At 48.5% G+C, this 19,391-nt stretch overlaps 1 protein-coding gene across 1 annotated transcript in view; it reads left to right on the top strand.

The window, feature by feature from the left end:
• The window catches only part of CCDC120 (coiled-coil domain containing 120), a 29,426-nt gene that overhangs the window by 3,059 nt on the left and 6,976 nt on the right, over nucleotides 1-19,391 (top strand). Inside the window, 6 exon segments of the mRNA XM_048490821.1 lie at nucleotides 7,910-8,047; nucleotides 8,971-9,104; nucleotides 10,881-10,994; nucleotides 11,079-11,301; nucleotides 12,646-12,702; nucleotides 16,135-16,333. Coding sequence (XP_048346778.1) covers nucleotides 7,999-8,047; nucleotides 8,971-9,104; nucleotides 10,881-10,994; nucleotides 11,079-11,301; nucleotides 12,646-12,702; nucleotides 16,135-16,333 — 776 coding nt within the window. The 5' untranslated portion in view covers nucleotides 7,910-7,998.

Genomic DNA, 19,391 nt, shown 5'->3' with positions numbered 1-19,391 from the left:
GTTTACAACTCAACTTTGGCTGTCTCCGTTCCCATCTTTTGTAAATTGGAAACAATGGCAACTTAGGCCCCTTCCGCACAGGAAGAATAATGCACTTTCAATCCACTTTGCAGTTGTGCAAAATAGCAAAATCCACTTGCAACCACTTCTGAAAGTGGATTGAAAGTGCATTATTCTGCATGTCCGGAAGGGGCCTTAGTATGTGGTGGGAACATCATGAGGACAAATGTAGTCATTCAGTCTCACCGAATCCCCCTCCTTATTACAATCCCTGCCAGCATGGTGTAGTGGTTAAGAGCAGGTGTGCTCTAACCTGGAGAACTGGGTTTGATTCCCTGCTCTGCCACTTGAGCTGTGGAGGCTTATCTGATGAACCAGATTATCTTGTGCCCTCCAACACATGCCAGCTGGGTGTCCTTGGACTAGTCACAGTTCTTTGGAGCTCTCTGAGCCCCACCCACCTCACAGGGTGTTTATGGGGGTGGGAGGGAAAGGAGATTGTCAGCCCCTTTGAGTCTCCTTACAGGAGAGAAAGGGGGGATATAAATCCAAACTCCTCTTCTTACGGCTTTTCTCTGGGCAGGTCTTATTTCATTTATTTCATTTCATTTATTTGATTTATACCCCGCCCTCCCCCGAAGGGCTCAGGGCGACTTAACAACAGATCCAGAGTGTAGCCCTTTTGGGGTGGTCAGAGGAACGCCGCTCTTTCCTTTTTCACCGGCAGAAAAACTAGTTGGAGCCAACCCAAAATAAAAATGAGCTGTTCTTAAATATAAGATGGCGACTAAAATAGATCTCCAAAGAAGCCGAGATTCTAACTATCAACCCTGTTCTATTATATATTCAGTCCTAACTATTAGGAGGGGAAGATGAAACTCGGGAGGCCAGCAAGATGCATCAGACCCACGGTTGCTTCAGCCAAAGGCCCGGCAGAACATTTCTGGCTTACGGGCCCTGCAAAATTGATTTGAATTCCTGCAGAACCCTTGTATCATGTGGCAAGGAGTTCCAACAGGTCTCAAAAGTCCTGGCTGTGGTTGAGGCCAGCCAAATGTCCTTGGGGCCACCAAGTGGTTATCACTGGAAGAACGGAGATGCAGTCCCAAAGTTATGAAGGCCGCAGATCGCTCAAGGCCTTAACCAGATTCCCAAACCAGATCCCACGGCCTGTGTCCATTGCAGCATGGCTGTTAGCTTACACTTAGGTTCTTCTCGTGTCTCCTTGTTGTGCAACTACAGTGTGTGATTCTGAGCATACAGTTTGACATTCGAGATTGTGTGCTGCATTTGTTTAAGAGAAAATGAGGCATGCTTCCAGCCCTCATTGATACAGGGGTGAGATGGGCAGGGGGTCTGGGGAATGATGATTCAGTGGAGCTAAATACTGGACATCTGGGAAGGGCCCCACACGTTTTGCATTTCAGCTTTGTGCAGGACATCTTGCCTGCTTAAAATGAAAGCATCCCCTCCACTCCCCCACAATCCTCTGCAAGAATGTGAAGGCAAAGGATGAATGCCTATCAAGTGGAAGGCTTTAGGGCCATGGTGGCGAACCTTTGGCACTCTAGATGTTATGGACTACAATTCCCATCAGCCCCTGCCAGCATGGCCAATTGCAGGGACTGATGGGAATTGTAGTCCATAACATCTGGAGTGCCAAAGGTTCGCCACCACTGCTTTTAGGGCATGCCCCACACTTTATATCCCCCCCAATTAAAAATATAAAATTTGCAGAAATTTCAAAGCCATGGGGGGGGGGGGGACCACACAATTTCGGGACTTATATTTTTCCCAGGAAGAAAAATAAATATTTGGGAGTTTAAAAAATATATATATTTATAAATTACTTGCTAACCCCAAATTTATTGTACTGCTGGAACAACATAAAATGACTCCATTATAAGTTAGCATAGCAAATTGTAGCACTTGGCCTGTTTATGAAATTAAAGAATATAAATGCCTTTAGTTTTCTACAAGCGGAGAGCAAGAACTGCGAACTGCTGTATCTTTTTGCTTCCTTAGTTCCTGATTCTTCGTTTTTGGCATCCAACCGGTAGGAAACAATAAACAGTTGAAAACCAAGGGGGGAAATTCTTTTGTGAACAAAACAAAGCGTGATATTTGGACCGAGACAATTTCATACGGTCACAGCAGCACAACTGTAGCATGTTTGTATAGCAAGTGAAACTTTATAATATTGAAAACGTAAAACTTTTCAAATGCGCCCGTGATACAGCCTACTGCTAACTTCAGGACAAAATTAGTTGTAGTTCAACAAATAAAAACACCTCCTTGAAAATATTGTGTACGTCAACAGCACACGCAGCAGCGATCATTATCTAATGCAGCGGATTGTGTTACGTTTTAAACCAAAGCTTCGGACAATGGATTTTGAGTGACTAACAGTGTAATGCTAAAGAGAGTCAGGTCCATCTAAGCCTTTTAATTTCAGTGGGCTCGTACTGGAAGAACTGTGCTTGCGATTACACTGTTGAGTCATTGTAAAAACGCATTCCACTCATTTCAAAAGAGAATGCATGGGAGGGGTTTTTTCCCCATCCCCCCCCCCCCCCAAATTTCAATGTTTCTGCTGAAAAAGAATTGGAAAAGGATCAGAAGGGCAACAGTTCCCTGTCCTGTACCTTTTCCTGCTTTTTCTAACGCTGCAAATCTGTATTTCTTTGTAATGCGGTCCCTGAATGTCCTCTTGTTGAGACCCAGCGTGGTGTAGTGGTTAAGTTCCCCGGGTTCGATTCCCCATTCTTCCAAATGAAGTCTGCTGGGTGACCTCAGTCCAGCCTCGGAGGCAGGCACTGGCCCACCACTTCCAAATGTCCCTTACCTTGAAAACCCTTCAAAGTCACCATACATCAGCTGTGACTTGATGGCCCTTTCTGCCACCAGCGGGCTCTTGTTACCCCTCAACCCAGAGCTGGATCCACCAGCTGAAACTTCTGCCTCCACCCGTTCAGTTATGTTTCAGGCAAACATTTGCAGTGAGGTCAGAAGCACACAGGTTGACGTTTGTGTCGTGTGCGGCCTGGGCAGATCGGCCTGGCGCAGGTTGTTATTACCAACGGCGACACGCAGCTCTGCCTTCTGCTGCCACGGCCCACGGAGGCGAGTCCACGATCTGTTGCCTGAGAATAGGCACGTGGCCGAAGCTGGGAGGGGTGGGGAGGGGAGGTATCGGCACTGAACAGTCATGGAAGAGGAATTGGCTGCTGTAGTTTCAGGAGCTTGGAAAAAATGCCGGCGGCAGAGATGAAAATCTGTCGATATTTCCCCTCCTTTCTAGTCCCTGCACTGGAGTTCAGCTGAGCCGACTCTGCTCTGCAAGGGGCAGAAATTGTGCGTGCGTTGGTGGTGCCTGGGCTCGCCTTTAGTTCTGCCTTCTTTGCAAATGTGGTGGGGCAGCAGGAAAGAGCCCTGGCTTGAATGGGCTAGCCGGGATGGCCCGATCTTGTTGGCTCTCAGCGGCGAAGGCAGGTCGGCCGTGGCTAGTTCTTAGATGGGAAACCAGAGAGGAAGTCCCGGGTTGCTGTGCGGAGGCAGGCAATGGCAGACCACCTGTGAACATCTCTGGCTCAGGCTCGTTCAATCTCGTCAGATCTCGGAAGTTAAGCAGGGTCGGCCTGGTTAGTGCTTGGATGGGTGGGAGGCCCCCTAAGAATTCCCTGGGGGTCGCTATAAGGAAGCTGGGACTTGGAGGCACTCCCCCCCCACCCCACACGCACACCAAATGCAGCATCGGCATTCTGATTCACTGAACCGTGCTGACTTATGAAATCAGGCTGCCCTACCTGAAAGGGGTGTTGTTTGCGGCGTGATTTGTGGAGAGCTGCCCTGATCTCTTCTGAGACTAGGGTTAGTTACATAACTGTTTTCCAGCAGGGCTTGGCCCTGGCTCTGGTCTCGCTGGGAAGCAGCTGTCGGCCTTGGCCCCTGCCCAGAAACAGCCAGTCTCTCTGCTGCCCCCGGACTTCCCACTGGGCCGTGTTTGGGGGGGTTGTTTGTCGGCTTGGAGCAGAGAGACAAAATGTGGGACTGGGATCCTTTGGCCTCCTTGTCCCGTGAGTCAGCCTCAGGTGAGGAAGGCAGGCGGCTGCATGCAGTTGAACCAGGAACAGGTGCAGCAAATATTAGATCAGGACCAGGCAGAGCCAAGTTCAAATCCCCACTTCACCTCAAAGCTCACCGCTGACCTCAGTCCAGTCATTTTTTTCTTTCCATCTGTGCTACCTTGCAAAGTTGTTGTGAGGACCAAAGGGAGGATTCTTACACTCAGAGCAGCAGACTCACGAAGGTGAGGTGGAAACGAGATATTTCTCTGCACGTATTCTTCCCCTCCGGGTTCCGCTTTCCTCTGGAGGAAGATAGCCTGTATTAAGGAAGCTCTAAATGAGACCAATCAACTTAATACCTGCAAATGCTTATTTACATGTCGAGCGCTCTCCCAGAAGGGCTTGGCACGCCACAGGCTTGAAAACATGCATGCGAAACAGCCCATTAAAAACCAGTTGACTAAATGTTCAGAGGCCGGGTACCTGCAATTACCAGGTGCCTGGAGTGAGTGGCGTGAAGTGATATTTGCTGCTGCATTCGCCCTGTCCCACTTCTCGGTTTTGCTGAGGTATCAGCCGATCCCTGCTAAACAGAGGCCATTCCTTCAATCCAGTGGACTTCAATGTTCCCAGTGCCGGAAGTTGCCCAAATTGTCCCTATTGGGAATTGGAATGGCAAGCTTATGAGGTCAAAGATAACATCGTAGTGATATAGCCGGAAGAGAAGGGGACAGAGTCTCTCAACCTGCCTGTTCCGAAGGCCCTTCCGCACGTGCAGAACAATCCACTTTCAATCCACTTTCAATGCAGTTTGCAACTGTGTGGAATAGCAAAATCCGCTTTCAAACAAATGTGAATTCTGCATGTGCGGAAGGGGCCTGAGGAGAAGAAGAGTTTGGCTTTGTAGCCCGCTGTTCTGTACTTTAAAGGCGTCTCAAAGCAGCTTACAAACCCCTTTCCCTTCCTCTCCCTGCAACAGACACCTTGCGAGATGGTGGGACTGTGAAAGTTCAGAAGAACAGTGACTAGCCCAAGGTCACCCAACGGGCTTCAGTGTAGGAGTGGGAAACAAATCCAGTTCACCAGATAAGAGTCTGCTGCTCAAGTGCTAGAGTGGGGAACCAAACCCAGTTTTCCAGATTAGAGTACACCCCTGCGGAGGGGCTCTGTGTGCATTCAGAGAGCCAGGCGTCCTTCCTGTCTGGGCACGTGCCGTAGATTGCAGGGACTTCCAAAACGTATGGCAGCTTTATGGGGATTCTGGCCCCTAAAGGTCATGCCCCCACAATCCACCTGAAAAGACCCCCCTCCGTGGGCACCCTCAGGCTGATTGTGGCATAAGCTGGTCACATGGTTCTTAGTCGGAGTTAGCCACAACAGCCAGGAGTGAGCCCACGCCTGTAAGACACCATTGGAGACGCCTCACAGGCTGAGGGTTTGGCCCTCACTGAAGCTTTCAAAGGGTCTACGACAGGGGTGCCCAACTCTGGCGCTTCAGATGTTCATGGACTACAATTCCCATCAGCCCCTTGGCCATGCAAGCAGGGGCTGATGGGAATTGTAGTCCGTGAACATCTGAAGCACCGGAGTTGGACACCTGTGGTCTACGGGGACTAGTTTGAGTAACCAGTTCAGGCCTTGGTGGTGGGAGAGTCGGCCTGCAAGATGTCTGCTGACCTGTCAGTTTGGGGGCCACGAATCCAGCAGGTGGTCCGAGTCATCCGGAGCTCCTCTTGGTGGGGCTGGCCAAGCTGCCCAGCATTTTTTTTCAAATAACTTTTATTTTGTCCAAAAAAGATTACAGGGGAAAAAAAGAGAGTTAACAGTAATAGCAGAAGAATATTTTAAAAATAACTACAATGGATCTGCAGTTATGGTCTGATGCATTCCTCAAGTAATGCTGATGAGATAAAAAAGGAAATGAAAGAAAGACTCTCGAGAAGCAAAAGATAAGAGGGAGGCTGTTTCCAAGAGCTCAACGGTTCACTCACACTGCCGATTCTGGATTTTTCCAGAACTAGGGGGTCTAAAATCCAGATCCTTCCGGTCCACCTGTCAAATTTAAGGTCCCCAATATCTGGGTAGGCAAGAAGCTAAGAAAAGTTTGCTCCACAGCCGGCAAAATAGCCCCCACCAGCAATGCGTAGTCTGGGAGCATTTGGAGGCTGAATCAGAGTGAAACACCAGCTGCCCTGCGGCAGGAGGGCAAGAAAAGGAGAGGTTAATCTCTAACCAGCTAGCTAGTTGTCAGCAGTGGAAAATGCTGTTTACTTTTCGTGCTTACTTCATTTATACTTCCCTTTTTTGCCTAGTGGGGACCCGAACTGGCTTAAGTCGTTCTCTTCCCCTCCGTTTAACGACCCTGTGAGGTAGGTTAAACTGGATCTATGTGATTGGCCAGAGGCCATCCAGCATGTTTTCGTGGCCAAGTGGAGATTCAGACTCAGGGCTCCTAGATCCTAGCCTGACCCCTAACCAGGGACATAGGTATAGATTTTTTATAGGGGGGTTCGAAGGGAGGGGCCATGCCCCCACCCGCCCCTGGGGCATGGCCACGCCTCCCCAAGCCCTGCCCCCAGTTCCAGTGCTTATAAAAGCAGCTCTCCGAGGCCAGGGATGGCAGACTCCTCTGCCCCGCCCTCACCCACCCCCCACCAGCTGGGCTCCGAGCCAGCAGCCCCTTCTGCCCTCCCCTCTGAGCAGAGAGCTGGGGAAAATGGAGCCCGGTGCAAAATCTGACCCCCCCCCCCCCCTCCGCGGGTCACCAAGTGATGCTGGGAATCCACCCCCAAACAGCACGCCTTCTTAACTTTCCAATGATGATATTTTAAACTAGGAGAGTCTCCAATTCCCTCCTTTTAAATCCACCTTAAAGGGAGAATCTGGGGTCCCCAGTTAAAACAACATTGAAAGTGATGCTGTTATGGGGTGGATTCTCCCCCACCCTGAAACAGCATTACTTTCAATGTTTAAACTGGGGACCTCACATTCTCCCTTTAAGTTCATGCCAAAGGGGATGGATTTAAAAGGCGAATCTGGGGAAATTTGGGGATGCCTGCTGTCAGGCGTGCAATTGATAAGCTAGCAGCACCAAACTTTCAGGGTATCTTTAGGAGACTCTAAACCATCCAGGTTTGGTGAAGTTTGGTTTAAGAGGTCCAAAGTTACGGACCCTCAAAGTCATGGCCCCCATCTCCTATTAACTCCCATTGGAAACAATGGGGGATGGGGGCACCCCCTTTGGGAGTCCATAACTTTGGACCCCTTGGACCAAACCTCACCAAACCTGGGTAGTATCATCAGGAGAGTCTCCCAACCAATCCCTGAAAGTTTGGTGCCTCTAGCCTAAAACATGCACTCCCTGCAGGCCAAAAACCATTTAAAAATACAAAAAACCCACAAACAGAGGGTGGAGCTTTGGACATGCAACGGGGGGGGGGGGGGGTTCCGAACCTGAGAAAAAAACCCTTACCTACATCCTTGCCCCTAACCACTGCCCCTGTGGCCTCCCCTTCCTTAGCATTGTAAGATCAGGAAAGCCTCCTGAAAGACCCCATAGGATCCGTCGGGTGCCACTTCCTTTATCTTAACCGAGGCCACAGAGGACAGTCTTGGTCCCATGCCGGGCTGGACCGATGCAGCTCGGTCAAAGCACCTCCAAGGCCTGCGTCGTTGCAGCCCATCATGTTTACGTGTGCGCACAGCCACGCCGGGGAATCCGTGTCTTTTTGCTCTTGCGGTGCTTTTTTCCTTGTCTTGTGGTGAGCTCCTGTCCCCCTCCACTCCGGAATGGTGCTCCCTTCTTGCCCTGACTGATGGCTTCTCTTGTCTCCCTGTATCAGTCACCCACCAAGACATCCTCCGTCTGACGGCCTGATGGGTTGTGGAGCAAAGTGATTTCCCCTTGGAAGCCCAGCCACCTCTCCCAGCGATGGAGATGAAGGGGCAGCTGATCAGCTCCTCCAGTTACAGCTCTTCCGGTAACTTTTGCACTCCCTCTTATTATTCTCACCTGTTTCCAGGAGCTACCTGGACACCACTCTTCTTCCCTGCTGCCTCCAAGTCGGGAAGTTCCTGGAGAGGGTGGGCTTTGCAGACGGCAGGACGCAGCATGACATTGTCCACCCTCCAAAGCGTCCATTTCCTGCTCTCTGCCATCTGGAGATCAGTTGTGATTCTGGGAGATCCCCACAGCCCCACCTGGAGGGATGCTGAGACTAGCTCAGGGGTCTGCAACCTGCGGCTCTCCAGATGTTCATGAACTACAATTCCCATCAGCCCCTGCCAGCATGGCCAATTGACCATGCTGGCAGGGGCTGTTGGGAACTGTAGTTCATGAACATCTGGAGAGCCACAGGTTGCAGACCCCTGGACTAGCTTTTATTTATAGCTCTTGTAAGCCCAGAAACTTTTCCCTCGCCATTTGTATGTCTACTTATCAAGGCATGATCCTGCCACATTCTCAGTATTTGAGTTGTGCTCAGCCACAGGGAGCTATAAGGGCATTTCATTTGGTTATTTACAAGAAACTTGGTAAGGAACCTTACTAAGGAAAGGAACACAGTGGCGTAGTGCCCGTGGGGTGGGGGCAATGCCCCAGGCACACCCCGGGGCAGGAGCGTGGATGGGGCATTCCGAGGCAGGGGCAGGTGGCGCCATAGCAGGGGCGCAGGGCACACGCTCGCCCCAGGCACAATTCCCCCTCACTCCACCCCTGAAGGAACATTGCTATTATTGGGGTTCTGCGTGGTTTCCGGGCTGTATGGCCGTGTTCTATCAGCATTCTCTCCTGACGTTTCTCCTGCATCTGTGGCTGGCAACTTCAGAGGATCTGATGCCAGAGGACCTCTGCTGATCCTTAATTGTCCCCTCTGTTCTTTCTCTCCCCCGCCCCCCCCCACAGAGGCGTTGCAGCGGGAGCTTTGCCCCCGGATCCGGCTGGAGCGGGTTCAAGAGCTGCTGGAGAAGCAGCGGGCCCTTCAGCAGGTGCTCAGCCTGCGCCTGAAGGAGCTGCGGCGGGTCTGCATGCAAGAAGCGGTGAGGCCCAGCAGCGGGACGGGGGGCTAGAAGTGGGTGGACGGGCAGCTGAGGTGGGGGATTTGCTAGTCCTGCATGAGTCCTGGAGAGCTTCAGGCGAACTGAGCCAAAGTAATAGTTTAGACAGCCATATTCAAAACATCCTGCCAGGGCAGCGTTTTGCAGATGATGTGGGTGGACGGGGATGATGCTTGAGGAAGGTGGTTTAATGTCACTTACTCACTTCTTGGCCAAGGAAATCTTTGAACTTTCAATGGTGTTTAAACTAGGGAGTCCAGATTCTTCTTTTAAATCCACCTTAAAGGGAGAATCTGGGGTCCCCAGTTAAAACAACATTGAAAGTGATGCTGTTTGGGGGTGGATTCTCCCCCACCCTGAAACAGCATCACTTTCAATGTTTAAACTGGGGACCTCACATTCTCCCTTTCAGTCCATGCCAAAGAGGGTGGATTTAAAAGGAGAATCTGGGGAAATTTGGAGTGTGCCTGCTATCAGGGGTGCAATTGTTAAGCTAGCAGCACCAAACTTTCAGAGTATCTTTAGGAGATTCTCCTGATGATACCACGCAGGTTTGGTGAAGTTTGGTTCAGGAGGTCCAAAGTTATGGACCCTCAAAGGTGTAGCCCCATCTCCTATTAGCTCCCACTGGAAACAATTAAGACCTTCAGAGGCCCTAAGCACTGAAAAGATTATGGAATCCCCATATGCTGTACATGTAATTCAAAATAAAAACAACAGTAAACTGTAAAATATATGCATTCTGATGAGTAAATATCATTGTTTATATGACAGAAAACTCCTGTTACTCCATTGCTTTCTTGCCTCATTTTTGGCCCAGTGTGAGCCCACCTTTACTTACAACGTGTGTGAGTGACTGAACGCCGCTTGCCCGCTTCACTCGCAAGTGATGTCACATTGACGTCCTGTCGTACCAAACATGTTCTGAAAGCAAGCTGATGTTGCTCCATCTCCGTGGACCATGTGGCAGCTGCCAGATTTCAATTTTGTTGTATTCCCAAGATTAAAATGTATTGTTAACTTTCTAAACACTATAATTATATTAGTTTTTTTCCATTTATTGTGATCCCCCCTTTTTATGGGCCCTGGTTCAGCTGCAACGTTGCACCATGGTCCACTGTAAAGCAGGCACTGGGAAAAAAAACCCCTCTATTTGAGCCCTTCGGGGATGAGGCGGCCTATAAATTTAATAAATAATAATCTAATAATATTTGGACCTCTTTACTGAAGGCCCTAAACCCATGCTTATTTTGCTCAATGGTTAACCTGGGGCAGCTGGAGAATAAAATCCGGCAATGAGTAGACAGCCTACTTGGGGAAGGATCTGGAAACCGGGTAACTCTTCATTCTTTGGTAAAGCACGAGGAACAAAATGAACCGATGAACCAAATACCTCGGGAAGAAACTTTCAGAATGTCGGTGCCACAGTGGAGGAGGCCCACACAGCGCCTGAATCTTGAGAATTTCAGGATGAGAGAAAGCTCTCCTTGAAGTATTCAATGCCCAACCCACACTTGGTTTGATGGGGCTCTCCAGCACCATTCATTGGGCGTGATGTTGCGTTGCACAGCCTGTTTGCGCAAAGCTCACAAAGATAGGCCCCCTTTTCCTAGCTGGTGTGTAGGCTGCAAAATTCCGCAGAATTTTGGTGCAGAATTTTTTACTCTGAATCACAGATTATGCGCTCCTACATTTAACTTGGATTCCTCGCCCTGTCAGGATTAAGTAACGTTCCTTGTCTTGCCCTCCCGTTGTCAGGAACTGACGGGAAAGCTGCCCCCGGAGTACCCACTGGAGCCAGGAGAAAAACCCCAGTTTGTGCGGAGGAGACCAGCACCTGCCTATTGGATCCCCGCTACTGTAAAGAATGAGGTGAGCTGCCAGCGCACACATGAACACACAAAGGAGGCCTAGAGGATTTGCACAGCGAGGTTAGCTGTCTTTCCTCTCTTGTAGGAAGCGACTTCTCTGGAGGAGCTGGCCCAAGAGCTGGCGCTGCAGCAACAAGTAGTGGAAGCTGCTCGGCGACTGGCGGTTGCCCCAGAGCTCACCGCCGAGCAGCGTCGGCGGAGGAGGCAGGTCCAGGCAGATGCTGCCCAACGTCTTCGGGAGCTCGAGATCCAGGTAGTTGAATGTCGAGTGCGGCTGGGCAAAGGAGCCCCTCAGAGGAGCAACCACGGTGAGCGAGGGTGACGTTACGATCCTTTTTCCTGTAGGTAACCAGCAAGCTGTTTGCTCTGAACCCCACCGAGAAGGGATTGGAGGGAAGCTATAAAATTCTGTCTCAGATAAAGATGTTAGTTCGGTCAGTTGAAGTGCAGCAGTCAAGAAAATTGTAGACTTCCGTGTTAGAATATAATCCTGAACATGAGAATTATCATTCATTTTTATGCTCTGCCTTTCACAAAACCATCATTTTGTGCATTGTTGAACATGTGTGAATATATACACTTTCTTCACAACATGGTACTTTAGTACAAGAGCCTTTATAGTTCGTTGTATTTTTACTTTCAAATGGAGGGAGGGAGGATGGCTGGTAGGTAGTAGGGCCCAGGCGGAGCATTCTGCAACAAAGAAGGTCCGGCATGTTGAGTTCTGTGGTGGAGGAATATACAACCATGCTAACACCTTTTTCTGAAGGTAGAAAGGCAGATGTTTTATGGCAGCCATACCATGCTGTGTCAGAATTCCAGTTGGTGCCTGAAGACTCAAAAAGGTTGGGGGCCCCTGGAACAGTCTTTAGTTCTGCTTTCCTCTGGTCATCCATGTTCTTCTTCTGTCTTCCCCCTAATCACACATTGGATTGCTTATTACAGTTTAAAATAAGAGCCAGCAGGGTGCAGTGGTTAAGAGCAGTGGACTCTAATCTGGAGAACCAGGTTTGATTCCACACTCATTCACCTGATTGGCAGAGGTTTATCTGGTGAACCAGATGTGTTTCCACACTCCTACACTCCTGCTGGATGATCTTGGGCCAGTCATAGTTCCTTCAGAACTCTTTCAGCCCCACCTACCTCATCAGGTGTTTATTATGGGGAGATGAAAGGAAAGGAGGTCGTAAGATGTTTGGGAGACTCCTTACGGTTGAGAAAAGTGGGGTAGAAATCCAAACTCTTCTTCTTCATGCATAGTCTGGCAAGACCCAGCACTGCTGGGGGACTCCCATTTCCTAGAACAGGGGTGGCCAACCTATGGCACTCCAGATGTTCATGGACTACAATTCCCATCAGCCCCTGCCAGCATGGCCGATTGGCCACCCCTTCCTCCCCTCCCCTTGCATGCCACCCCTCCCTCCGCCAGGGTGGGCAGGCCATGTCCAGAAGCCAGGCCTCCTCTAATTGGCCATGCTGGCAGAGCCTGATGGGTATTGTAGCTTGCTTCTAAGAATACCTTTTTATACACGAAGTAAGACTTTGCACCACAGCCCACGATGTCTTTTTGATATTTTATGTATCTAATCACCCAGTCTTGGTTTTTCACTGATGTGTTTTCTTTCTCCCTCCCCCCCCATTAAAAAAAAAAGATGAAGCTTTTCATTCAGAGAGCAGCTCCCTTTCAGAATCGGCCAGTCACGAAAACGGTGAGTGTGGGATCCAGATGAAGTATATGAGGGGGGCAGGACCACGAGAGACAGTTGGATTCATCACGGCAGCCATCTAAATCTGTGACTGGTAAAATATGGATCTAACCATTAAAATGTTTTGTCGAAGGCTTTCACGGCCGGATTCAGCTGGTTCTGGTGGGTTTTCTGGGCTGTGTGGCCGTGGTCTGGTGGATCTTGTTCCTAATGTTTCGCCTGCATCTGTGGCTGGCATCTATAGGCATTAACACAGTGTGTGTAGCAGACTTCCCTCTATGATACACCTCTGAAGATGCCAGCCAAAGATGCAGGCGAAACTTTAGGAACGAGATCCACCAGACCACGGCCACACAGCCCGGAAAACCCACCAGAACTAACCATTAAAGCCTGCCCAGAATCCTAATTTCGAATCCGTGCTGAGAGAGATGGACTCCTGAAGACAGTTTTATTTAGGATTTCATTGTCTAATTTAGTTTTTATTTGGCCCTCCCAGTGCTGATTTTAAACGTGTCTTTTATGTGTTTTACAAATGCAGTTTTATTTATATTTATAAAACTTCTGAATCCGTACTGAGAGAGATGGGGCAGCAGAAATACTCTGTATGTTCTCAGAGGCGAGCTCCTCTGCAGCCAGCCACAAATGTCAAGGTGTTTTGTGCTCATGTAAGGTCTTGGATCAGTGGTGAGATCTGGCAGCTGTGTGAACCCAGGTGTGGAAAGCAAGATCTGAAAACAGAATTTGGGGCCAAATCAATGCAGATCTGGAGGCAGGATCTTTGGGTTTCTTGGGTGTAAGAACAATGTAACTTTAACTTTAATAGACCAGCAATATGAAAACAGTACATAGAAACAGCATAAAATGTCAAACAGCCAACAATAAAAACAAAGGAATTACAAGGACAATGTCAATACGAGGAATACAAATGCCGATAAGTGTTACCCCTTTTCAAAGTGGGGAAACTGCATGCTTATTTATTGTGAGGCAGCGTTTTTTTGTACACAGAAAAACAAAGTTTTTGCCACCACACATGAAATATTAGGCTCCTTCTGTTGAAGCAGAATTCTGGTCAAAATATATTGTCGAAGGCTTTCACGTCCGGAATCACTTGGGTGCTGTGTGGTTTCCGGGCTGTATGGCCGTGTTCTAGCAGCATTCTCTCCTGACGTTTCGCCTGCATCTGTGGCTGGCATCTTCAGAGGATCTGATGTTGGGAAAGCAAGTGGAGTATATATATCTGTTGGAGTGTCCAGGGTGGGTGGAGAAACATTGTCTGTGAGTAACAAAGAAGGCAACCAGGTCAATAGTTGAGGGCATCTGAATAGGAAGTATGAAGTAACTAATGAAGACTATAGCATGGGAGTAACACAGGAGATAGCAAAGGAGTCACTGGTGGGAGCATCTGAATAGAAGTATCCTGGCCTTTGTTTCTTTTGTCTATGGTCATCCTGTGTTTGTGTGGAGCTGGTTAGACACTGTCTTGACTCTAGTATTTTTCAACACTGGTAGCCAAGTTCTGTTCATTTTCATAGTTTCTTCCTTTCTGTTAAAATTGTCCATGTGCTTATGGATTTCAATTGCTTCTCTGTGTAGTCTGACGTAGTATACTTTGTCAGGTGTGTGGACAATACTTTGTCAGGTGTGTGGATTAAGAAAAGCGATGCAATAGGGATGAAATTAGTTGGCTCCTCTCTGTAGTATAACATTCACAGTGGAGTAATATATGAGTAGTCATCTCTATTCCTTGTTACGGGATGGCATAACCGTGGAGGGATTTGGTGATTTTGTGTAGCAGATTCCCCAAAGCACATCAAAGTTAGCAAGGAAATGGGTGTTCCTGGAGCCCCCTTTGGACAAAGAGCTCTCTTGCTTTTTGCCCTGAAAGTGACCAGTCAAAGGAATGGAATCTTTTGCAGCCCATAAGAGACTGCTGCTGGTGTGGTAGAGTCCTTAGAGCGTCAGACTTGGAACTGGGAGACCCGAGTTCAGATTCCCGCTGTGCTGTCGAAGTTCACTAGATGATCTTGGACCAATCTCTCTCAACCTAACCTACCTCACAGGGTTATTGTGAGGATAAAATGAGGGAGAGGAGACGCATGTCAGATGCTTTGGATCCCCATTGAGGAGAAAGGTGGGGAGTAGAATGAAGCACGTAAATAATAATAACTTCTGTCACCCTTTAAGGTCATTAAGGGGATATTCCTGGAGGGAAAATGTGGCCGAGAGGGCAAATCAGCCCCGTGGGTGGGAATACAGAATTCACACGGGCTTTGTAGGTTCAGCCAGTAAGTAGCCAGGCACCCTGCTGGGAAGAGCTTGCAACTCACCCACAAGATCACAAGGAAAGGCCCTCTTGACTGTCTCACCAGTCATAGAAGCCTGTTTGGTGGGCACACAAGAAAGGACCTTTTGGGGGCAGCCTCTTCTGGGACAATCACTCCACGGAGAAGCACCTGGTCCCCTCATTTTCAGTCTTCAGGTGGTAGCTGAAGACAGTTTCATTTAGGACTACATTTGTCTAATTTAGTTTTTATTTGGCCATCTTATAAATAATTGTCTAATTTAGTTTTTATTTGGCCACCCTATAAACTTATAGGTCTTCTAAATGTGATTTTATTTATATTGTAAGCTGCCTGGAGTGCCAGAAGGTAGAAAGGCAGCTAATAATTGAATGAAAAGATGAACAAATATTCCAGTTGTCACTTGTGTCTCAAAGGACCCACATCACAGGATGTTCATAGGGCAAAACTAGCATTAATGGCACGCGCCTAACTTTTCGGTCCCTCGTAGTCCAGCAGCGCCTTCAGTAGCCAATGCGTGGACTGAATGGTCTCCTTCCGCAAAAACAAAAAACCCTGTTAAATTAACATCTCTGGGCAAAGGTGACCCTTCCTCTTGACGTCTTTCTATAGGCATTAAGTAATTTGTGTAAAAAAATCAGGGCAGGAACCCTTGACCTGTTGAGCTGGCAGGCCTCTTTGGAATCCTAACACAAGATGGTGGCTGCAGCCACAAAATGGCTGCCACAGTTTACCTTCAACCACACAGTGAATATCCTTCTGCTCTGGTGGCAGCTGTTTTAAAAAATCTGTACAGCCAATCAAATCTCCTGTGTCCAGTTAGTGGTAAAAGTCCCATGTGACCCTGCCACTTTGTAGGCTCCAGGAAAGGAATCTAAAGGCACCATGGCTCCCACAGATACCATGTTGAAGACCCCTGAAATTGGGTACCATTCGTTTCCCACTCCACCCACTCCACAATCCGAAGAGGTACAATCCAGGAACATACCATGTGAAAGGACTGTGTGGAATTGTAGGCTTGAGAACTGTGGAACTACCACCTGTTTTGGGGGTGTGTGTGGGGGGGGCGGTATTTTCTTGCTAAGGCAGAGTATGTGGTTGCGCTTCTTTCTTATGCACTGCACTGTGTTTTCAGATGACCCTCATGGCTTCCATTCCTCCAAAGCCCCCAACCCCCAGGGACCCTTCCCGGACCGACCTTCGCCCCCGAAGGCCCGTGATCATTTACGAGCCATCTCCAGCAGCCCTGACAGACGCCCAGGGTGGCGGGTTCTGCAGCCGGATCTCTACAACGAGGCCAAGGACCGCAGGAACTCAGTTGCCAGCCCGACCAGGTAAGAAGACGACGAAGAAGAAGAAGAGTTGGATTTATATCCCCCCTTTCTCTCCTGTAGGAGACTCAAAGGGGCTTACAAACTCCTTTCCCTTCCCCCCTCACAACAAACACCCTCAGAGGTAGGTGGGGCTGAGAGAGCTCAGAAGAACTGTGACTAGCCCGAGGTCACCCAGCTGGCATGTGTTGGAGTGCACAAGCTAATCTAGTGCACCAGATAAGGCTCCACAGCTCAAGTGGCAGAGTGGGGAATCAAACCCGTTTCCTCCAGATCAGAGTGCACCTGCTCTTAACCACTACGCCACTGCTGCTCCAGGAAGTGCCTGCGGGGCTGGGGGCTTCGACGCTCGGCTGTCGAGATTGGAGTCGACTGTGAGATCCTAGCAAGAGTGAAGTCTTGGTTTGTGAATGCAGCAGAATAAGGTGGCCAGATTGTCAGATGCAGAGAGGTTATACTGTATATACTTATAGTCTGTCTCAGAAAAAGATGCTAGGGGTGTATATTCCTCTGCCACAGAGCTCAACGTGCCAGACCTTCTTTGTTGCAGAATGCTCCAGCTGGGTCCTAGTGCCCACCTAGCCCTTCTCCCCCCCATCCATTTGAAAAATTGGAAGTAAAAATACAATGAACCATAAAGGCTCTTGTATCAAAGTACCATGTTCAATAATGCACAAAATAATGGTTTTGAGAAAGGCAGCGCATAAAAAGGAATGATAATTCTCATATTCGTTGGGGACTATATTCTAACATGGAAGCATACAATTTTCTTGACTGTTGCACCTGACCGTACTAACATCTTTTTCTGAGACAGAGCGTATGTCTTGCTTCAAGGGGTTTTACAAGTAAAAACAGCAGCATCACATTGTCAACAATCAGTATGAAAACAAAACGAGCGAGGACACAAAAGCAGCTTAAAACAACCAAAGAGCATCCTAAAAAGTATCCATACTTTTGGCTGCAGAATGCGGAGAGGCCGTGGCTTCGAGGAAGAGCCTCTGCTTTGCATGCAGGTCACGGGTTTAGTCCCCGGCCTCTGCAGTTGAGCGGACCAAGCAGTAGGTGATATGCAAGACCTCCGCCCAAGACCCTGGAGAGCTGCTGCCACTCTGGGCAGGCAATGCCAACTTTGATGAGTCTGACTCTGTATAAGAAGGTGGCGCCCTTGTATTCGGTTTTGAACTTCCTAACCTCCCCGCCCCTGTCTGCCATTAGAAAAGGACTAGGAAGAAATGTTCCTGCCCAGTTTACTTTTTCAAATGCTATTATTGTTGTTGTCGTTGTAGATTTCACAGCTGCCAGATCTCTAGCTGGTTGTTGGCCTTCATTACAATTCGAGCCTCACCCAGAGGCCTAGGAAGTTGTAATGTATCGGCGTAGTATTCGTGCGGATCCCAGCAGGGCTGCCTTCTGAATTTGACAGATGTTCATTTTGTCAATTCGAAGATGTTTCAAGTGCTGCCCTAGTGTTTTTGGGATTGCGCCCAGCGTGCCGATTACCACTGGGACGACCTCAGCTGGTTTGTGCCATAGACATTATTATTGTAGATTTCACAGCTGCCAGATCTCTAGCTGGTTGTTGGCCTTCATTACAATTCGAGCCTCACCCAGAGGCCTAGGAAGTTGTAATGTATCGTATGCGTGAAGTATTCGTGTGGATCCCAGCAGGGCTGCCTTTCTGAATTTGACAGATGTTCATTTTGTCAATTCGGAAGATGACTCAAAGTGCTGCCACTAGCTGTTTTTGGGATGGTTTAGCCCAGCGTGCCGATTACTCACTGGGACTACTCCTCAGCTGGTTTTGTGCCATAGATGCTGAAGCTCGATTTTCAAATCATCCATGGTATCTGAGTGACCTTCTCGTCTTCTCTTTTCAATGACCCACTTGATGTCACCGGGGACTGCTATGTCGATGATGGTCACTTTCTTGGTTGTCCCTGCGATCACGGTGATGTCTCGTGGTATTGTAAGGTTTCCAACACTTTGTCCCATTCCTATCTTACATGGCTTTTGCAGAGAGGCAACTCCCTGTCTCTACAAACTTACTAGAGTTCTTTGAGGGTGTAAATAGGGCATGTAGGATAATGGGAATCGAGGTGGACATTGTCTACTTGGATTTCCAAAAGGCTTTTGACAAAGTTCCTCTCCAGAGACTGTTAAGAAAACTCAGCAATGAAGGAATAAAAGGGGAAGTCCTCCTATGGATTAAAAACTGGTTGAGGAACAGGAAGCAAAGAGTGGGTGTGAATGGGAAATTCTCACAATGGAGAGATGTAGGGAGTGGTGTCCCCCAAGTATCTGTTTTTGTGGACCAGTGCTCTTTACAACCTATTCATAGAATGGGGTGGGTAGTGTGGTGGCCAAGGATTTTGCAGGATGATACCAAATTATGGTAGTGGTGGTGGAGAACCACGAAAGGATTCTGCAAAAGAAGTCTCCAAGCAGACCTTGATAAATTAGGGTGAAGTGGGCTAAGAAATGGCAAAATGTGGTTTCAATGTAGCAGCAAATGCAAAGCGATGCAACATAGGGGGCAAAAAAATCCAAACTTCACATAAACGCTGCGAGGGGTCAGTGCTATCAGTCACAGACCAGGAAAGGGATTTGGGCGTCTTTAGTTGATAGTTCCATGGGAATAAGCCAACTCCAATGCATGGCAGCTGTGAAAAGGCAAAACTCTGTGCTGGGGATAATTAGAGGAAAAGGAATTGGTAATAAAACTGCAAGGGATTGTCATGTCCTTTATATAAAGCACGTGAGTGCGACCGCAGCTTGGAGTAAGTAATTGTGAGTTTCAGTTTCTTGGGTCGCCACATCTCAGAAAGGATATTGGGAAGAGATAGAAAAAAGTGCAGAGAAGGGCAACGCAGGGATGATTGAGGGATTGGAGCACCTTCCTTATGAGGAGAGGCTGCAGCCTCTTTGGGACTCTTTTAGCTTTTGGAGAGGAGACGCCTGGGGGGGAGATATGATTGAGAGATCTATAAAAAAATTGTATGCATGGGGTAGAAAATGCTTGACAGAGGAGAAATTTTTCTCTCTTTCACACAATACTCAGCAG

This window comes from Sphaerodactylus townsendi, linkage group LG03 (genome assembly GCF_021028975.2).
Source record: "Sphaerodactylus townsendi isolate TG3544 linkage group LG03, MPM_Stown_v2.3, whole genome shotgun sequence".
In the NCBI taxonomy this organism is placed as follows: domain Eukaryota; kingdom Metazoa; phylum Chordata; class Lepidosauria; order Squamata; family Sphaerodactylidae; genus Sphaerodactylus; species Sphaerodactylus townsendi.
This window is presented reverse-complemented; position numbering and strand designations above follow the sequence as displayed.